Source organism: Dreissena polymorpha, chromosome 4 (genome assembly GCF_020536995.1).
Source record: "Dreissena polymorpha isolate Duluth1 chromosome 4, UMN_Dpol_1.0, whole genome shotgun sequence".
NCBI lineage: Eukaryota > Metazoa > Mollusca > Bivalvia > Myida > Dreissenidae > Dreissena > Dreissena polymorpha.
In genome coordinates, this window is record NC_068358.1 from 137,920,657 (window position 1) to 137,942,090 (window position 21,434).

General features: G+C 35.8%; 2 protein-coding genes across 2 annotated transcripts in view; one reads left to right on the forward strand and one right to left on the reverse strand.

Annotated features, from left to right (window-relative positions):
- Positions 1–2,955: 2,955 nt before the first annotated feature.
- On the reverse strand, positions 2,956–5,884 carry LOC127879969 (uncharacterized). The gene is made up of 5 exons (XM_052427115.1): positions 5,723–5,884; positions 4,912–5,073; positions 4,451–4,597; positions 4,020–4,233; positions 2,956–3,858 (listed from the first exon to the last, which is right to left on the reverse strand). Exons 1-5 carry the CDS (start codon positions 5,820–5,822, stop codon positions 3,360–3,362), a joined length of 1,122 nt encoding a protein of 373 aa, XP_052283075.1. The 5' UTR covers positions 5,823–5,884; the 3' UTR covers positions 2,956–3,359.
- A 14,372-nt stretch (positions 5,885–20,256) lies between these two features.
- The window catches only part of LOC127878833 (sushi, von Willebrand factor type A, EGF and pentraxin domain-containing protein 1-like), a 47,453-nt gene continuing 46,275 nt past the window's right edge, over positions 20,257–21,434 (forward strand). The window contains exons 1-2 of the mRNA XM_052425358.1: positions 20,257–20,437; positions 20,794–20,897. Coding sequence (XP_052281318.1) covers positions 20,331–20,437; positions 20,794–20,897 — 211 coding nt within the window. The 5' untranslated portion in view covers positions 20,257–20,330. The remainder of the gene's footprint in view (positions 20,438–20,793; positions 20,898–21,434) is intronic.

A 21,434-nucleotide genomic window follows, 5' to 3' on the forward strand; every position in this document is an offset into this window, starting at 1 on the left:
CCACCACGGTATTTGTACAAGTAATTTTAGAGTCCGCGATAAGACGAAGATAAATACTTGGTCAATGTTAAGTATGAACTCGAGGAATTCTTTCATTGAAGTTAACCCTATTTTGTTATTTCAAATGATATTGTATAGCGTATTTGCCGAATAGTACGGCGGCATAAAGGGGACATATTTATTTAACTATTTCTATGACGTGCGCACGTCACAACTATGGCGTGCGCACGCCATAGTTATGCGTGCCCACGTCATAGCTTTTACGTGCGCACGTCTTAGAAATAGTTAAATAAAATATTTCCTATGTTATATCATTTAACTATTTCTATGACGTGCGCACGTCATAGTAATGATGTGCGCACGTCAAGGCTATAGCGACTGTTAAATAAAATATTGCCTATGCCTCCTTTATGCCACTTTATGAGGTGCGCAGCGCACGTCATAGAGACTGTTAAGTAAAATATTGCATATGTCCCCTTTATGCCACCGTAGAATAGAATTGACATAAGTCAATATGTAAATAAATCTATAATGTTCGGTATGTCTATGTCTTCAATACTTTTCTTTCCGAAATTTATTGTTTGTTTTACAATAAATTTTGACTGTTGCTAATAACAACTGGTGATTTGATATACAGGTATGTTAATTGTTTTCATTTGGTTGATACGGCGATGGTGGCCCCTGACACATATACAAATACAAAATGCTATTTTTTGTGAAACAATATATTCAACACATGTTCATGTACAATGTGTTCGTGTGTCGTATGAAAATATATCATCGCGGGAAGTTGAAAAGGAATATACTGTGCCACAAAAAATAATAAGGAGCATTGTGTATCTCGTCAAATCTATATTACCAAACCACATCTGGCGTTGAAATGTTTGCTTATTATATAAGGAACACTGCTTTTTTATGGGTTCACTTTATTTTACTAAATGTCTTGCGAATATTCGTTGATTTGGAGTATGTACGTTTCTTAAAATAATTTTCTTTTTAAAAATGTCATTTCAGTTATCGCTTTCGTGTAACTTGTAAATAGACAATTGCCATTGCCATTGTTTAAACCTGCTCCGAGCAATCGAACAAGATAAGTTCCTTTAAAGGGATCTTTTCACGGTTTGGTAAATTGATAAAATTGAAATAAAGTTGTTTCAGATTCGCAAATTTTCGTTTCAGTTATGATATTTGTGAGGAAACAGTATTACTGAACATTTACCAGAGTCCAATATAGCCATTATATGTATCTTTTGACGATTTGAAAACCTAAAAATTAAAAAGCGTTGCAACGCGAAACGATTGAATTATTTTGGAGAGTTCTGTTGTTGTCGTTTAAATTTACGAAACAACGAAGATTGCTTATATAACGTATAAAATACTTTAACTGTGTAGATCCGGCGTAATAGACGAGAGTGCTAATGCGTTTTTACTTCAGACTAAATCCAGGACTTCGGGGGTCTCAGGGGTCACTGGTTCGAGCCCTGGTACCGGCCACTTTTTTCCTTTTTTTAATTTTATTATTGATTTTTTACTGGAGCTTTTAAGATCCAATGTTTACATTTATCAATATAAAGCATTTAATGACAAACTTCAAAATATGCCAAAATCTGTGAAAAGGCCACTTTAAGAGTAAACAGTAAAGCTTCGTCTGGTAACCGTCAATTTAGTAAATGTCACCTTTTGAAATGTGAATTTTGTCGAAAGTATATTATAAAACAAAAACATTCGCAATTCAAAGTATTTCAGTAATTAAATGTTTTAAAAAATCAGGCAGGTAAGTCTCTTCTAAGCTTTCTTCTATAATAATAATAATAATAATAATAAAAGTAATAATCATAATAAATAAATAATAATAATAATAATAATATATCATTATTATTATTATTATTATTACTATCATTATTATTATTAATATTTTATTATTTATGTTTAATTATACCGATTTTAATCGATGATTATTAATAAAGAAACCGATTCTTTTTTCAAATCTATGACTTCGTCTGGAGAGTTATTTTGCCTGTTTGAATTTAATGCATACAATGTCTTTAAATCGTAATTTTGTCGACTTGTGGAAAAGTCACATTCTTCATCTGGCAATGTTACTGAATCGCTTTTCTATCTAAATACATTTACATGAAGTCGATTGATCTGAAATATTTATCAACATTCATTGAATGGAAAAACAAAGTGGGCCTTGTTCGCTGATAGTTTAATCCATAACTTGTCTCGACCTAGTTTTCAGGCGAGATTAAGTAGTAAATCGTATAATAACTTATAGGGCTTCGTTTTCTTAAGAATCGAAACACCAATATTTCGAATTTTCAAAAAGTATGACCTCTCTCAATTCCTATTAGACTCGTGCTTGCCAGCCACGCTTACAAGATATGATATTCATGTATAAGCAATGTATGTAATGTGATTGATGGTAAAGTTGGGTTTGTAATACAATACTTAAAGAACATCAATTTACACGATTGACTATACATGATTGTTACTGTTCTTATAGTAAGCGTGTTATTTCGAAAACAATTAAGCCGCGTCTTTTGAGAAAATATCTTTAATGTCATATGCGATCAGCGCCGCGCCAGACGAGCCTGCGAACACGCGCAGTCTGGTCAGGTGCTGCGCTATGCGCTACAAAGTCATGCAAGGTTTCGAGGTCTCATTAGCGGACAGGGAACCTCCCGGCCAGACTGAGCGCATCTTGCATAAGACCCATTTTCGCACTATGAGTAATATACATGCGTAATAAAGTAGATATTTTGATTGCTATTGTCTTGTTGCTAATATGTAGTCCAGTTACTCTAAATAACTAGACTCTACTGCAGATATGTATGCTGTGATGAGACAGAAAACACATAACTGTAGTGTTTTCAATGAACATGTATTATAATATAAATAAAACAAATGGGCGACTAAGAGATACATAAATATAACGCGTGTTATAAACAAATGGGCGACTAAGAGATACATAAATATAACGCGTGTTATGACTTCATGAAATTAAACCTGTTTAAAATCAGACATTATAAACAATATTCGTTTGTCAACGCCTCGAATACCCGTTTCTGACCTATCGCATTTAGCACTCTGAAATTTGGCAGGGTTTGACTTTGTAAATTTCTTCTCCTATAATTGTGCAAAAAAAAAAACCATGCCATTCCAGGTAAGAATGGAAATATATTTTACAACAGCGTTGTCAGACGACGTCGTTCAGATGGGTGTCAACTCTTACGCATCATGCCTCCAAAATATTTGTAAGTGACCAATCAACAAAGATACATCGAAATACTTCAAATAAATTGTTTTTATCTATCTTATCACTTATCACTTATTACCTATCACACATTTAAGGAGAGTCATTGCACCGAAGACATGGGGCCGGACCTCGGTGTCCCATTCATGTCCTTGAGGGGAATCTGAAGCTGATGTTTCAGGGAGCTCGCACGGGCGATCTTCCCGGAAGTCGTCTGCTTGAAACTGGTATTCATGACAACCGTCTTCGAGATTTCGTCTGCTAGTTCCATCTCATCAGGTGTTTTACCATCTTCCGTTGTGTCTATGGAATTTTGGCGACGTATTTTTTTGCCGACGGAATCCTTCTTTCGTCGCCGTTCACCGACAAAGGACTCCGAACGCTTTTCTTTATCCTTGGATAAAGCCGGTAATTGCCTGTTTTTCACGTATCGGAATGTACCGGATTCCAACGAAGAATCTAGCCAGTCCTCTGCTGGTTTGCTGGCCCACGGAGCGGGCCGGTCCGGAAATATGGAGCTCTCGGTCGTCTCGCGTATAAGATCGAGCTGCAATTGTCTAGTGGACACGTCTGAATTTGAGGTCCGAAGTTTAAACAAACCCCTGTTAAAGGTACAAAATTACGTTACGTAGATTGTCGAACAAAATACATTAATGCCCTTGTCGACTGCACATTTAATAGGCCATACTATAATAAGAATACTTAAATGGTGTTTTCTGAGTGTATTATATGTACATATATGGTTTGTCAGATTTCTAATTACCCATTAGTTTGGTGGCCGATCGGAGCTCGTGTTGAGGTTCCCGGCAACTGAGGCTCGCCACCAGTAGTGAGCATGTGCTGCCGGTGCTCCACGGGCGGCCTTGACGACTGAAACAGGAAGTTATTTAGACCGAAGATCCTCATGCGAGGAGTTCCCTCGTCATCTTTGTCCTCATTGTTTTCACTTCCCGCTTTGAGAGGTGGTTTGGGTATCTCTGCAAATCATCGAATTAAATGAACCATATTGAATTGTTTAAAAAAATAGGTATCCATAATGCTGACGAAATAAAAAAAAGATGTCACTACAGGAACCTTTTTTAAACCTTTAAAGTGAAATACTATATCATATACATGTAGCAACGACATGCTTAATAATTTTGCTGTTTATGTAAATGCAAATAAACAAAATATTCTGACAATGCTATCACTTACGATGCGGTGTGTTCTTCTTGAGTGTAAAGATGTACCACAGAGCGATTGCTAATCCGGCAGCAAACGCCGTCATCAGTATCGCTAGGACGATCACTGCCGGAAGAAGGTTATTGGAACCGGAAGTAGCTGTGCTGGTACCTCTGGCAACTGTTAATACAAATAAGTGTGGGTTAAAATACACCGTTTATGTAAACGTGTTAAAGGCCGTGTATGACTTAGTTAAAAGTATGTTCGATATACGAGTCTTATAATAGCAAAAAAATAACTGCTCAACAGTGATAGTAAAATGGCAATAACGTTTAATTCCTTAATTTTTAAGTTTTCGATACCTTCCGAAGAGTAACAGCATGTTCAAATGACATCTCTGCATTGCCAGTTGTAAATATCCCAATCAATTTATATAATCGTACATTGTAACATTGAATATGGTATTTCATAAGTATTGGTAAGCTAGACGTTACCGCATTGTGGTTCCGCGCCAACCCACGTGTAAGTCGCAGAGTCGCATGATCTTGTGACGTCACCATATAGTGTGTAACCGTCATCACACTCGTTTTTGGCTGTGACGTAGGCGTCATCAACGGTCACGACTCCGTTGGTTAAACCAGAAAGCGGTGGACAAGCTAAAACAAATAGCGTTTCGACTTTTTTTTGAACGGGTAAAGGAAGACTACTTGAAATCGGTTATCGAATATGTTAGCAACAGTTATCACCCTTAGAGCATGCTTTTTAATACGCGAATCTTTATTGAATTCATTTGGTATACTCACTTTACTGTAAGAACTATAACATGGTTTCATGGGAAACAGTATCAATTAAATTTAAAGCTTCAATTACATCTTACGGCTTTGTGCATCACTGATATGCAACATTGTATAGGGGTAATATAGATCACACTTAGGTTATCAATATACATGTACAAAAAGCACTCGATTTGTGGCATGAATGAGACGTTAAACATTTAAATTCACAGTTACTTGTCATATTCACACGATGAAAAGCCTTCAGCAGTTTTTCTTAATTAAATATTAAATTGTATATTAATATATATAACTGGGCCGTGCATTGCTTTTTAACATTTAACTATATGTATTGAAAATACAATATTTAATACTTAATTACTCATGGAAATTTACAAAATTTTCAAATAGCTGAACTTGTCCGCAAAAGCTTATCAATAAAATAAAATAATTATGACACATTTATACGTGTCGGACAAGTCAATAATTTGAGTTCAACACTCGTACAACAACTCAACATAATTCTCCTTACAACACAAGGGCGCTGCCCCCGTCCAGGAGCCCAATGCCTGACAAATCCGCGTCACGCCACCCACGGCAGTTGCATTCTGGTCGCAGGTGTAGGTTGCCATGGTGAGCGAGCCTTCCGTCGCTATGGTAACAGAGCCTCTAAAAGGGGCCGCCGGCTGGGGACAGGGGGCTAATGAATCGATGAAATTGCATCAAATTATGCCATTTAATTCTTATTATTTATAAACGTACGAAGACACCTTTCATCATGTAAACATTAAAAACTAGTATTACATGTCCGGGAAGTTCCAATGGGCTGTATGATATGAGTTGTTTGTGACATTGTTTTTGACAAGCCACAATCAACACGTTCGAAGCACAACTTAAGAACACTAATACCACTAAAGCCATTAAATATTCCGTTTAATTTTTACGATCAAACGATAAAACATAAAATAACCAGTCACCAACGCAACAAATGATGCATACATTTCGCAAGAGCTACGTAAATGTTTATATTCTATCAAGGCGTCATTTTGATATGTTCATTAATGGCTTCGTTATAAAGCTCGTTTCGAGTCGTTTAATACAGAAATGGATTGTACATTTAAGTTACGGAATTTTGATCTGATATAGTCTATTGTTGTCTTATATACTCGATACTAAACTACACTAATATTTCAGTCATATTATCTCTTGTTATATACAAAACAAAATTATGCGTAAAAGAGACAATTGCCCAACAATACCATTTTGATATTTAATTGTTACCACACGAATTCCGTGCAACACTCCGTTTCAACAAATGTATTACCTGAATGAAAATTAAGTTATCAGCTGTATTGTGCTTATATGTTTTATACATGTATAACCTTGTCTTTGAGCTTGGGTCACTGGTTTAAAGGGATCTTTTCATGTTTTGGGAAATTGAAAAAATTGAAAAAAGTTGTTTCAGATTCGCAAATTTTCGTTTTAGTTTTGATATTTGTGAGGAAACAGTAATACTGAACATTAATCATGGTCTAATATAGCCATTATATGCATCTTTTGACGATTTAAAAACCTGAAAATTATAAAGCGTTGCAACGCGAAACGATTGAATAATTTGGAGAGTTCTGTTGTTGTTGTTTAATTTTGTGAAACTACAAAGATTGCTTATATAAAGTATAACATACGTCTTCTATACATGCTTGGCAGGATGGCCGAGCGGTCTAATTGGTTTTTACTCCAGGACTCCGGGGGACTCTGGTTCGAGCCCTGATGCGATCTACCTTTTTTCCTTTTTTAAATTTTACTCTTGATTTTTTACTGGAGCTTTTTAGATCCAATGTTTACATTTATCGATATAAAGTATTTAATGACAAACTTCAAAACATGCCAAAATCTGTAAAAAGGCCCCTTTAAAGCCCAATTGTAATGTTGCCTGATAAGTGATGAAGTAACAGCCCGGAAAAGATTAGGACTTACGAACAGATGAATAGACGGACGAACGAGAGTCGAGTACATTGCTGTTTGCGTCTAACATCGCGCTGGGACAAATCTTCGCTCAAGCACTAAAACTATTGGAGTTCCAAAGACAATATCGGGGTTTATTAACTTAGGTTTGCCTTGCCCGGTCCCAAAACGTATATAAAACACCGTTTGATCTTGCTCGACGTTTTGTTTTTATAAATTAGGGGACTAGAAGGCAGACTTGCTATGTTGTTAGTTGAGTTACTAAATAGCCGCATTGAGGAACATAAATATGTTTCGTAAAAGAACAAAGCGTTAATACTTACGACACGGCTCTGAAATGTACATATAATAAGACAATTAGTTACTTTTTAAGGCTAAGTTATCGATATTGTACTACGGAAACAAGGAAAAAAGTTGTATTAAGATTAATACGAAGTTATTGGCCTACATGAACCCCCCCATCTAGTCAGTCTAGTCTTTGCGGTATTCATTATACGGATAACTTGACCGCCCAACCCCAATGTATTTATTCTGTTACTTTTACTTCATTAAATAGTACATTAATAAAACCAAATTGTGCACTTTTCTAAATTTTTAATGGACTTAATTCTATTTATTTGTTGGAAAACCAAATACATTTAAAATATAATTCAAGCACAGTAAATTTGTATCATTTAAGCGTGTCTAAATAAATACACTGTACTTTCTTTCGTAAAAGCACTTTCAGACAGAATTTAAGAATTATGATCTCGACCTAACCTGATGCCTTCGTGAGGATCATCTTGGCGCCTAAAGTGACCCCTTTGTTGCTGACCGGGAACTGGGTAGGGGTCTGGTTCTTTCTGCAGTGCTTTGGGGCCACAGAGACTGGCTTCCCGTCGGATCCTATACCCTGCAGAGCAGAAAGAGATTAATACAGATAAATAAAACAGTTTATGTATTAACATAGACACGTATCTACAGCATGTTTTTTATTTTCTCTTATTGAAGAACACATCTTACATTCGACTTTGTGCAATTTATTGTTGATTTTTGTTTTGAGCTGATATTTTGAACATTTATTGCCCACTAAGTCAATTAGTAAGTAAAATATAAATTTAACTTTATTTTCATTTAAAAACGATTTTTGTTTGTTTTGCTAAACACGTCAAAATGTCACACTGCTCTACCGTTGAGCTCGCGGGATAACATACGCATATGAATGTAACGATCCGTAGAAATACCTACAACAAATATATACTTACTTACAAAACATAGAAACGTACGTACGTATGCACGAGCGTACTTACGCACGTATGCACCCACGTATCCACTCATTCACGCATGTACGTATGCACCTACGTATCCACTCATTCACGCATGTACGTATGCACCCACGAATGCACTCATTCACGCATGTACGTATGCACCCACGTATCCACTCATTCACGCATGTTCGTATGCACCCACGTATCCACTCATTTACGCATGTACGTATGCACCCACGTATCGACTCATGTACGCATATACGTATGCACCCACGTATCCACTCATTCACGCATGTACGTATGCACCCACGTATCCAATCATTCACGCATGTACGTATGCACCCACGTATCCACTCATTCACGCATGTACGTTTGCACACACGTATCCACTCATTCACGCATGCACGTATGCACCCACGTATCCACTCATTCACGCATGTACGTATGCACCCACGTATCCACTCATTCACGCATATACGTATGCACCCACGTATCCACTCATTCACGCATGTACGTATGCACCCACGTATCCACTCATTCACGCATATACGTATGCACCCACGTATCCACTCATTCACGCATGTACGTATGCACCCACGTATCCACTCATTCACGCATGTACGTATGCACCCACGTATCCACTCATTCACGCATGATCGTATGCACCAAGGTCCCAACGCATGCAAGGACACACATACATAAACACAGAAGACGAGAGAATACTTTCAACACATACTTAAAACACAAAAAAGACTCACAAAAAAAACTCACAAATTCTGAAAACATACTAACAATACACGAGAACATACACAAAACACATGAGAACATACTAACAACACACGAGGACATACACAAAACACATGAGAACATACTAACAGCACACGAGGAGATTCACAAAACACATGAGAACATACTAACAGCACACGAGGACATACACAAAACACATGAGAACATACTAACAGCACACGAGAACATACACAAAACACATGAGAATATACTAACAGCACATGAGGACATACACAAAACACATGAGAACATACTTACAGCACATGAAGACATATACAAAACACATGAGAACATACTAACAACACACGAGGACGTACACAAAACACATTAGAATATACTAACAGCACATGAGGACATATACAAAACACATGAGAACATACTAACAACACACGAGGACATACACAAAACACATGAGAATATACTAACAGCACATGAGGACATACACAAAACACATGAAAACATACTAACAACACACAAAAACATATACTTAGCACATGCGAACACACTAACAGCACACAAAACATATACATAACACATGAAAACATACTAACGGCACACTAGAACATACTTACAACACATGTGAACATGGTCGATGAAGACGTAGATGTAGCTCCGTTGTAAAGAGTGACGTATTGAGTTCCATTTACGCTCAAAACGTCAACGCAGACGCTCGTTCCACTAGCTGATTAGAACAATGCTCTTTATGTTAAGACATTTTATTTAAATACTTGCATACACTAGCTTCCGATATCAATGTAAATGTTTAATGGAAAATATATATGGGTACCTGTGCTTACTATCTAACACAAACCATTGTTGTTGTTTTTATAGTAAAATATTTCGTTTGTACACATATAACCTATCGCAATTTCTTTTTTTACAAATATTGATATAACATCTGCGCGAGTGTACACAAACGCTCTCAGAAAAATGGATAATTTGAAGAAGATCATACTGACTAACAAAGTCACAGAATAGTTACGAACAGAACTGGGTATCAAAACGACATGTACAATATGTAAATGCATAATTTATGATTAACGCTGTCTTTCCCAATAATAACACAAATGCTTACAAGAGTACAGAGGCAAACCACACCCGACCGACGACACGACTACTTCCTGTGTGTCTGCGCACATGTTCATTGTACCGGAACATGTGGCGCCGCCGCTAGATGGAGTATACGAGAACTTGTAATCCGCAAGGAGGCTGTAGGGGCACGTTACACGGGCAGCAGCAACGCCGTCTGTTTTCAATATATTAACGGGTATTTCAGAAATTATGTTAGCTGTGTCGCTAATTACCGGCCAGTAAAAAATATCTACAATTTCCAAACCTCTCGGGCGTCAGCCTCAATACAATTATTACAATAAATTAATAGGAAATGAGAATAAAAATTTGTCTCGTTACAACGTTAAACAAAATGAAACAATTATAAATCTGTGGCCTATATTTCTTCACAATCAAAAACACATTATTAAAGTGTGCAATTATTTTGACGAAGTGTCTTTTTAGAGGGCATAGTTCACTTTGTTTCCGGCTCATTAGTGTATAAAAACTTTGTTTGATGGAAAAAGTAAAATACAATACACATGTTTAAAATTGAATCACATAACTGAAATCATGTCAAAGAAAACGCCTCACCAGCCTTCAGCATGACCTTGAACTCTGATCCCGACGCGCCTAGTTCTGGTGAGCATAACTGCGTCATATCTGTGACGTCACTTGCGTCGTTGATGTACAAGCGCTCAGCGTCCGTCATGTCCGTTTGGACCGCTGTTTCAAAAAATGGCGCTTTTTTCGTCGCATTAAAAATCATTACAATTTATTTCCAACTGTAATTTTATAGGTGTCATTAAATTATTAACAACTATTTATTATATTATTTCTCCTTGATATAATGCAAACATTGAATTAACATTAATTAATGTATTGAAGCATCGTATGCGTCAGCGTGCAGAATATTCACATATTATGAAATAACGCTTGCATAGTTTATGATTAAAGTTGCAGTCATATAAGCTAAACCAAATTGGTATATATTTAGCTAAGGTAATCAAAGAAAGTACAAACGTTCTATATTTGGGGCTTAAAGTACAATAATAGAAGGGACACAAATCATACGCGTCAACTCATAATATCGATAGGATTTGTCTGTAATCTGCTTCAGCAAAAGACATCGATATGCGGTCGAAAACGACGGAAAGAAGGGAGCGAACGCATCCTTGCATCTGAAAGTAAAATAGCATATTCCGATATTCAAAGCATTTTTTTATCACGCAGAAGTAAGCATGCAGAAAAAATTAACTTGATTCAATAAAATACTGATGTAAAAAACGATAACATATCTTAAAAACGGTGTATACAAACGAGGCAAAACGCGTTTCTGGAAAAGGGTGTAATAATTTTACGTTGCTGATTTTATATTCGCATGATATTGTTCTTTATCAAAAAATCAACGTCAATCACATTTTGTTTCGCAATTAAAACAAAATTAAAACAAAATGTTCATGTTCAACCCCCTGTTCATGTTCCGTTATAACTTATATAGTTCATCGATTTCCACTAATATCGTTAGACTGGGTTCAAATGATTGTATTAATATATATTATTAAATAACTCAAAACTAACAACTCAAAACTAAATTACACAGATTGCGAAATATTCTTAAAAAAATACACAACTATACTCCACTTTGTCATAAACAGACGGGTAAACATGTTCACCTCATAACTAGCAACGCACGTGTCTCGTCGTACAGCCAGCAGTCCCACGTGTCAAACATCGCCCACGTGCCCGCGTGGGTTACACTCCACCCCTTCATGGTACTGGTGCTGAACACGAGGCTCCCCTTGTCGCTGTCGAGCCACGTGGCTCCGCCTAGCGGCGCAGGCCACTGACACGCGCCCTCTAAGGCCAATGAAAAACGATGATGACTAACAGAGATTAAATTTTGCGTTATTCAATCACATTATGTTTTATACATGATAATGACAAACATGAGCGTAGCCTAGGGACCTCAACAAGCATTTGTTTAGATACCTGCTTTGCCTGGGGTACATTTAGGCTGAGGCAGTCTGGTTTGTGATTTTCATGTTGTCAACGGTATTTTTATGTTTACCTAGAACATCTTTTCTGTGTCCTAGAACATCCCTTGTGTGTTTGTGCGACCAATAAGCCAGTTGTAAACACAAACTAATACGACTCACTGCGTTGTGTAGATACAGTTGCTAGTTTAGCATAAAAAAACACGTGCACACAAATGACAAGTTTTTAACCTAATTCACGTATGGCATTAATGTCGGGAAAATAATTTGAATTGCGTTCCTGGGAACTTCTTGCATAAGTTTTAACAACCACGCCCCGGTTTTGCATGCATACGCATTCAGAAAAAAATACATTAATGCAAAAGTATGATGATCATGATATTCTGTTTTATACAACATTGTGCCTTAAGTTTCTTTGATTATTCTGATACAGAATTGTTTATGATGTTTTGGACTGGAAATTCAAGATGGGGCAGCTGCCTCTTCGTGCGGCGCTAACATCAATTGTTATAACAGTGTAGTCGGTGGACTTCTGATTCATAATGATTCAGATCGCTGTTACTCCATGACGTACGTACTAACGTAACGTAACGTAACCAAATGTTACTTTGAAAATGAGCCTCGTTCTGTGACAACGGAATTTAATGCGTTAACTGTCGTCCCAGATTAGCCTGTTCATTTTGCACAGACTAATCACGGACGACACTTTCCATTTATATTGTATTGTTCGTGAAAAGGAGGCATCTACTTATCGGAAATCCAGTTAATGTGGAAAGTGTCGTACCTGATGAGCCTGTGCGGACTGTTCTATCAGAGCGAGACTTAAATGTATTCTCGCTTCATCATCACTGATTGCTATCATGCAGGTTTTGTCGTGGAAGAAAAGTTTTAGCACACTTGGACCACCATATGGGTAGAAGGTTCGCGCCTGTACGTGGCCCACCATATGGGTAGAAGGTTCGCGCCTGTACGTGCTCTTAAGATATGTTTAGGTCGACTGGGCTAATCAAGATACGGTCAAAGTCGAATTCTATGAATGTTTTCGGTGTGCTGTCATAAATTTGTTTTTGAATATGTCGGTGTAGTTGTCTGTGAATTTGTCTATGTGTATGTCTGTGTATATAACTGGCCACGTGCATGTATGTTTGTGTGACTGCGTGTGTGTGAAAATGTGTAATTGTATGTGTAATGACTAACTGTATATTTATGTCTTAATGCGTGTCTGGCCATGTACATGTTACTGTATGTGTATCTGACTATGTGTCTGACTATATGTCCCACGTGATTGATTGTATGTATGTATGTACATTAAAGTGATATTATGGGCATTTTTCACTGTTGAATTGAGCTGAAAAGAATTAACAGGTCAAAAGAGTGAGTTAAACTGTGGTAACAGACCAATTATCTGCAACTCATCTTGCTACCACTTGTTTATAACAAAATATATATTACATTCGATATTATACATGACTGTCCCAGTCCTCTAAGCCGAACTGTCTTTTTATTAGGATCGGATTTAGTGTTCGTGTGTTGTATAAATATATATCGTTGAACGAAATTGAAATGATCCGTAAAACAAAATCGTGGCTTTGTGTCGTTTCAACGAATCTGCACTAAAACTAAATTTAGATTCCCATCATGCATCGAATCATTTCTGTCGTCAGTTGTCAAAACGAAAGTACGGTTCATATTCAAATGCATTATTTTTCTCTTTCCGGGATATTGTTTTAGTATGTTGATGTTGCATTAACAAATATAAGTGTAAATGAAGTGAAAACACCAAAAATAAAAAACGGTTGCGATAGACACCAATAAACATAACATATACTGTTATTGCGCATAATATCACTTTAAACATGAGAGTAAGTGTACACACGCATAGGCTGGTGAATGATGTCTGAAATGTGTATTTCAACATTCAGACAGTATAATACCTCACATGTGATTTGATATTACATTAAAGTTTTATATCTTGATAATTTGCCTATAAACACACAAACATAAAATGATAATTTATTTGAACGACAGATATGTTTCATTTATTTTAGCATTATATATATATATATATAGAATTAACATCAACAAATTAAAACCGAAATATTTTCTTACCAACGGGTAGGATATCCGGTATATACCATAGTATAATTATTTGGTTAAAATATAACATAAAATACATTTTATTGAACATTTTGTTTACGACCATTTACGGCCATTTAAACAAATGTACACATTTAAAAGCCATTTCAATTAAAACAATAGTAGTGTTTATAAACAATAGGCAATCACGGAGTAAAATTAGAATACAATGCCGTTTAACAAAACGCTTATCAGTTTAAATGCTTTCTTTACGCTTACAAGGTATAAACATATCGGAAGTTTATGTTCATAAATGAAATAATAATGTTAAACAAAACCAAAACGGTTTTGTGTCTTGAATGCAAATCAATGCATTTTAATCAGGCGTTTCTCAACAATTTATAACGATATCAAGCAGTAATAATCAGGCGACACACTAATCAACCAAAACATCCATCAAATAATGATACATCGACCACCTAAGATATTGCGATACAAGTTTAAGCGGTCCACTAAAATCAATAAATCAACCAATTATATCAAAGCAACCAGTCAACCAACCAAAATTTGGTGAGTGGTTAACTTGCGAAACAATAAAACAAACATAATAGTGCGGTAAAATACGCTTCCAATTAACCAACACAAACTGTTAACGCGGTCCACGAACCAACCAATTAATCAACCAGAACTGATGAACTAACAAAAACCAATCACCAATTCTAAATCAACCAACAAGCAAACTAAGACGCCAACCAACAACCAACCAACAATATTCAGGTCGCCGTGGTGTAATGGATATGGTGTCCGCCTAGCGACCGGGATTTCACGGGTTCGATCTCCACCGTGGGAGCGTACGTTCTCCCAAAGACATCAAGTACTGGTTATAGGCCCAGGAAACGGACTCGAGAGCGTTTAAATAAGTCTCATGCTTTCGATGCAAACGAGCTAAAATAAATAGGTTTAAACTAAAAATATTCACACTTGTTAAACAAAAAATCAACAATAGCTTTAATATATAGCCAACTAGCTAGCAACAACACAAATAAACAGAGGTATACCAGTCCAGCATCAAATTGATAAACCAATCAGCAATGTTAAATCAACCCCTTTACTAACCAACCGACCAACACACGAACCAAACAACGAACCAATCAACGAATAAAAGACCAATATCCCAACAAAAGAAGGAAACAAGGAACGCACGCACAAACCAACAAACGAATCAACCGACAAATCAACAAACCGAACAATAAACCAACCAAACAACCTACTAACCAACAACCTACTAACCAACAAACTAGCCAACCAATCATTCACCCATCAGTCAAACCAACACACCAACCAACCATGAAATCAACCAACAAACCATTCAACCTACTTTACAACGAAGCAACCAGCAATCCAACAAAACAAGCAAGCAAACACAAGACTACCGATCAAACCATCCAACAACAAACCAAACTATCGAACCATTCAAGCGCTTAATCAACCATACATATATCAGTGCATTAGTGAATGAATGCGTGAATGCATCCATACATCCACCCATCCGTCCGTCCGTTCTCCCATCCATCCATCCATCCATCCATCCATCCATCCATCCATCCATCCATCCATCCATCCATCCATCCATCCATCCATCCATCCATCCATCCATCCATCCATCCATCCATCCATCCATCCATCCATCCATCCATCCATCCATCCATCCATCCATCCATCCATCCATCCATCCATCCATCCATCCAACCATCCATCCATCCATCCATCCATCTATATCAAACCAAGCAACTAAGACAGCAAGCAACCGACCAACCAACAAACAAACAAACAAAGCAACAAACTAACTACGGTAGCCAAATATTCCATCAACGCATCAATCAGTTAGCAACCAGAAGTAATTTGAACTAAACTGCAGAATGAATAAGTAGCCAGTAGACACGCCATTATTTTCAAACGAATTTACCATACCCTCGGAAACGCTTAACAAAGTCTACCATATGCAATTACACCGAGTCATAAATTATTTGAACATATGTCTAAAAAGTTCAATGAATAATTAATCATCATTTGTTATGGCAATGAAAGGCAAAATAATGAAACAGTAGTAGTGAAACAATTGAACAAAGTTCCCCACTGAAAACAAATACTTAATCGATTATGGCTCGTGTATGAAGATTCGGTTAAACATTAATCCGTTACTAATCGGACAAAAAAATGAACAGTAAATCTGATATCCCTATCGCTACTGTTCTATTCAATTTAACTCATTGAACGCGTGACAAAAGGAACGCCGTTTTCACGCATATACAATCAATTGTCTTAAAATACTGTCTTGACGGCTAAAAACAAATGTGGACATTACAATTATTGTTATATTGATTGTAATGGAATAAGTTCAAACACGATTTTGGAAGAACGCCTTTGTTTTAAAAAAGATCAAGCTTACGGCATTGTATAATACAGTGATAAAATATGTATTTATTAACAATATCAGACAGTTCTCAACGATGATTGGTACATCTTGTTATGGAATACTATTTGTTTTACTGTGTGGAGTGCATTTATTCGGAAAAGGTTCGTTATATTTTTCGCTTTTCTTTTATGCTGCATTTTGTTACAGCGTTGTGAAGCCTAGAAAAAAAAACGTTACGCTGAATTACTGTTAATCACTGTTCATTATTATAACAGGATACATGTTAATCTTTCTTAAGGCTAAGAACACAGTATACTGTCTAGTAATCAACAATAAAACGCATATTAGGGGCGTATAACCGTAAAGTTAATATAGCAGACATAGTTATTATGTACGAATCTACGTAATATTCGAATTACCGTGTTTCATCGGCATTTACATAACTCATATTCATTTTAGTGTACAACTAACATGATTCTTTAACTTTGCTTCATAACTACAAAACGTTGTCGACTTACCAAAGGACGACGCTTAGATTGAACTTGGTTAACTTAAGAATCATCATAGAATAGAAATAACCCAAACTTGAAAACCGGGCTTAATGCATGTGTCGTACGAGATTAGCCTGTGGATTGCGTATAGGCTTATCATGGACGACGCTTTCCGCCAAGACACGATTTTGTTTTAGAAGATACTTCTTTCATACGAAAAATTCCATAAAAGTGTAACATTTCGTATCTGATTAGCCTGTGTGTTATGTATGGGCTAATCTGGGAGGACATTTTAAGCACATGTCTAAAGCCCGGTTTTAACAGATTTGGGATCAAATTAGTGTATTTGCCAAAACGAAGAAATACATGTCGCATATAATCGCTTGCTCGTCTATTTTATTCTTATCAGTTCTGCTTTGTAAAAATGCATATATTCATGATTCAAATTCTAATTTAGTATATTTCCGTAAATGTTGATAACTAGATAGCCAACCTCCACATAAATAGTTTGTAAAAATGCTATTTTCTTTTTCCTCAAACTACTTGAATGCATTACGTTAGATTGAATGTATGTTACTTATAACTGTATGATCACTTCCTATTCACATGACCTGTTGATGTATGTATAATTACTAGGTTAAGACTGACGATGTACTATTTACAAGTCGTAATAAACTTGTGTTCTGTTCTGTTCTGTGTTCTGATGAATTGAATCACAAAGAAATATACGATCTTCTTTCAAAGTTTTTATTGTATGGAATTAATCGACTATCTGTTAAATGTCATAATACAAATGAAATATGAATTCGCAATGAACAATTCTCTGACAAGTGCTTTTAAATAATTATTGGAATCAAAACCTGAAATGTTTTGATAAATTAAAAATATACATTAATAAGTACAATTTCGCATTGTTTATAATGTGAACGCATCAGTTTAACAGAAAAGACCGTGAGCAACTGTGGTTGACAACAAAACGTCGATGACATAAGTTCAGTTAAAAAACAACAAAATTTGTATGGACATGTTTTTGTTCACTGTCTGTAACATGTGAAATTGTGTTTGGGTTTCGATTTAATCCCACCAGTCATAACTAATCCGCGAAAACGCGTCGATCTTTCAAATTTAATCCTTAACTGTAATGATCCGTTTCAAATATCAAAATGTGCGTATATTCACCATGGTTAATTATGTAGCATGATATTTTTGTAGACGTAAAAATGAATTGCTGTCGCTATATATTTTTCTATTGACATGATTTTGTCAAGTAAACGAAAACAACAGTTATTCCGGTACCCATCAAAACATTATATTTATCATTGTATATGTCGGCGAATAGTACTATAGTACGGGTATAATAGTATACCGAAAATCTCACCAGAGGGATCTTTTGTCGTAGTAGATGTTTTCCACAAAAGGCCTACTTACAATTTGTATGTTCAATGACAGGTTCGATAACATGTTCAATACTTAACACGTGTGCTTTCATTTTCAGGTTCCATCCCTTCTAATACTTATCAATTGTTTTTTTTTCATTGACAGTTTCATTCCCTTTTGTTTCTTGTTTTTATCTCATTGACAGAAATGCCTTGTAATACTAAGTAATTGTAATTACGGTACTAAGCAAGTGTAGTTTCATTGACAGGTTACATTCAAGTAGATTCATAGACAAGTGACTTTAATTGTACTACGGTACTTAGCAAAAGTAGTTTAATCGACATGTTGTATCACTTGTATTACTGACTACATGGTCTCTCATAGGCAGGTTGCATGCCTTATATAACTAAACAATTCAAAAGTTTCATCCTTTTTATTACTTCGCAAATTACGTTTAATTGAAAAGTTACATCATTTGTAGTACATAACAATTTCCATTATAGCCAATGATATTATTTAAGGTTATGGCCCTTGCAAAACATTTTAAATACAGTTTCATGGAAAGGGCTCTTCCCTTGTATTACTTATCACTTGTTATTCAATTATCATGTTACACCATAGTATGACTTAGCTATTGCAGCTAAATTAACAGGTTACATCCTTGTATTACTTAGCAGTTGGAGCTTGATTAACAAGCCACATCCTTTTATAACTTGGCAAATTTAGCTATATTAACAGCTTACATCCGTGTATTATTTAGAGATTTAAGTTTGATAACCCCCTTGTATAACTTAAACGTTTGGAGCTTCATTAACAAGCTACACCATTGTATTACTTAGCCATTTGTGCGTATTCACAGGATACATACTTTTTATTTTTGAATACTGTAGGATAATTGACACCCCACATTCCTTATATTACTGTACGATTACAGTTCCCTCTTGTAATTTCATGGACAGTTTACATTTCTTGTATTTCTGTACAGTTATAATGTTTTTGAGAGGTTCAATTATTTTAAAGCACATAACAACTATAGTTTTATTAGCAGGTTAAGTCCATCGTAATACTTTTTAAAGTATAGTTCAATTGATTGATAGGTAAAGTCCTTTGTGATACTGTTATTAATAATTGTATTTTCATTGAAAGGTTGCATCGATTGCTTGGCTAAAAACAGCAACTGAATACTAAACGATGATAATTTCAATAACTTATTATATCAAAAGCAACTTAACAGCAGTAGTTTCATAACAGGTAACATCCCATGCAATTCTAAACGAAATGTAGTTTCAACTGACAGGAACCATTCGTCGTATCATTTAACATTTTAGTTTCATTATCTCGCTATCCCATGTATTATTTATTTTTATTACAATTGAAGTTTGATTGAAATGGTATATTATTGTATCTTTATGAATGTTTTACCCTGACAGATTTGTATACCGTGGTCAAATTGAAAAATTGAATACGCAATAACGAATGACATAATATTAGTATATGCATAGTCATATTCAACGCTTGAAATTCATTCAAAAGGTTAGCTCCCTGTCCCTTTATTGCAATATAATAAATTATTTTACATACGTATTGTCAGTTGCGTGACTTAAATTGAATCTATGTTGATAAGATTGTGGACACTTTTCGTTACCTAGGTGATGGAGCCTGCCAGTGGCCGATCGCCCTACGCGACTCGCAGTGGCACAGTTCACGAGGGGTGATCACATTTACTGGCACCAACATGGACGGTTGGGCGTTCCAGCCACAGGGATCTTCCGGTGGTTCAGTCTCCGCGTGGGAGTGTCTGTCGAATGCCACCTTTGCAACTGACGGCACTCTTATTATGCTGTAAGACGTATAATAAATCGCACAGCATGTTTTCTCTTATTAAGTGACCGCGTTTTGTTTACAATAAGCCATATATCACATTATGTAAAACCCATACGTTAATGCTGAATGTATATATCACTTTAGTTCATCTTTTAAATTTGCAAAAAGCCTAACCGACGTTATCCGATTGAAATAAATTAGTTTAATGGTAAAGAACACTTAATAACATACTGTTGACGATTTCGAATTTCAATTTTCTAATTTCAAAACCGTAACCTTTTTGATTGCCTATTATTAAACAAACTGAAAGTCAGACTTTGGCTATTTTTTACATTTTCTTCTTATTTAAAAAAAAGTTATCTTTTGTCTTACAGGACCCGGAATTCTTTTAATCTTTTATCCAACAACTATTACGCATACCTGTGCATTACATTAACGCAAGTGACGACCGCATCCTATCAGTTCTACATTCGCCACGGTAAGTTCTCAGTTCTAAAACAGCCTAAATAGGTTCACCGTGTTAAGTTCTACATTAACCTGAGTATCAGTTCTACATAAAATTGTGTTTATTCACGTTAAATAATTCTATATTAACCTGAGTTTGTTCATAGTTTATCAGTTCTGCATTAAACCTGAGTATTTTCCCTTATATCAGTTCTGCATTAACCTGGGTATTTTCCCCTTACAGTTGTATATCAGTTTTACATCAACCTGATTATTTTTACCTTATATCAGTTTGGCATCAGCATGAGTATATTCTCTTATATCAGTTCTACAACAACCTAAGTATGTTCCCCTTGTATCAGTTCTACAAAAAATTAAGTACATTCACGTTAAATAAGTTCTATAGTAACCTGAGTTTGTTCACAGTTTATCGGTTCTGCATTAACCTGAGTATTTTCCCCTAGACTGTTAACAGTCCTGCATTATCATTTTTATAGAGATAACTCTCTCCTACTTCTTCTTATACTATACAGAGTTACATTTTCTTATCTGCTTAAAATGATAATTCAAC

What these genes read in the sequence shown, in the direction of transcription:
- LOC127879969 (XM_052427115.1), bottom strand. Translation starts at nt 5,822, where the DNA reads ATGGCAACCTACACCTGCGACCAGAATGCAACTGCCGTGGGTGGCGTG. An exon ending in CAAGAAGAACACACCGCATC is followed by an intron (nt 4,234 to 4,450) that starts GTAAGTGATAGC and finishes GATGATTTGCAG; the next exon opens with AGATACCCAAACCACCTCTC. An exon ending in ATCGGCCACCAAACTAATGG is followed by an intron (nt 3,859 to 4,019) that starts GTAATTAGAAAT and finishes TACCTTTAACAG; the next exon opens with GGGTTTGTTTAAACTTCGGA.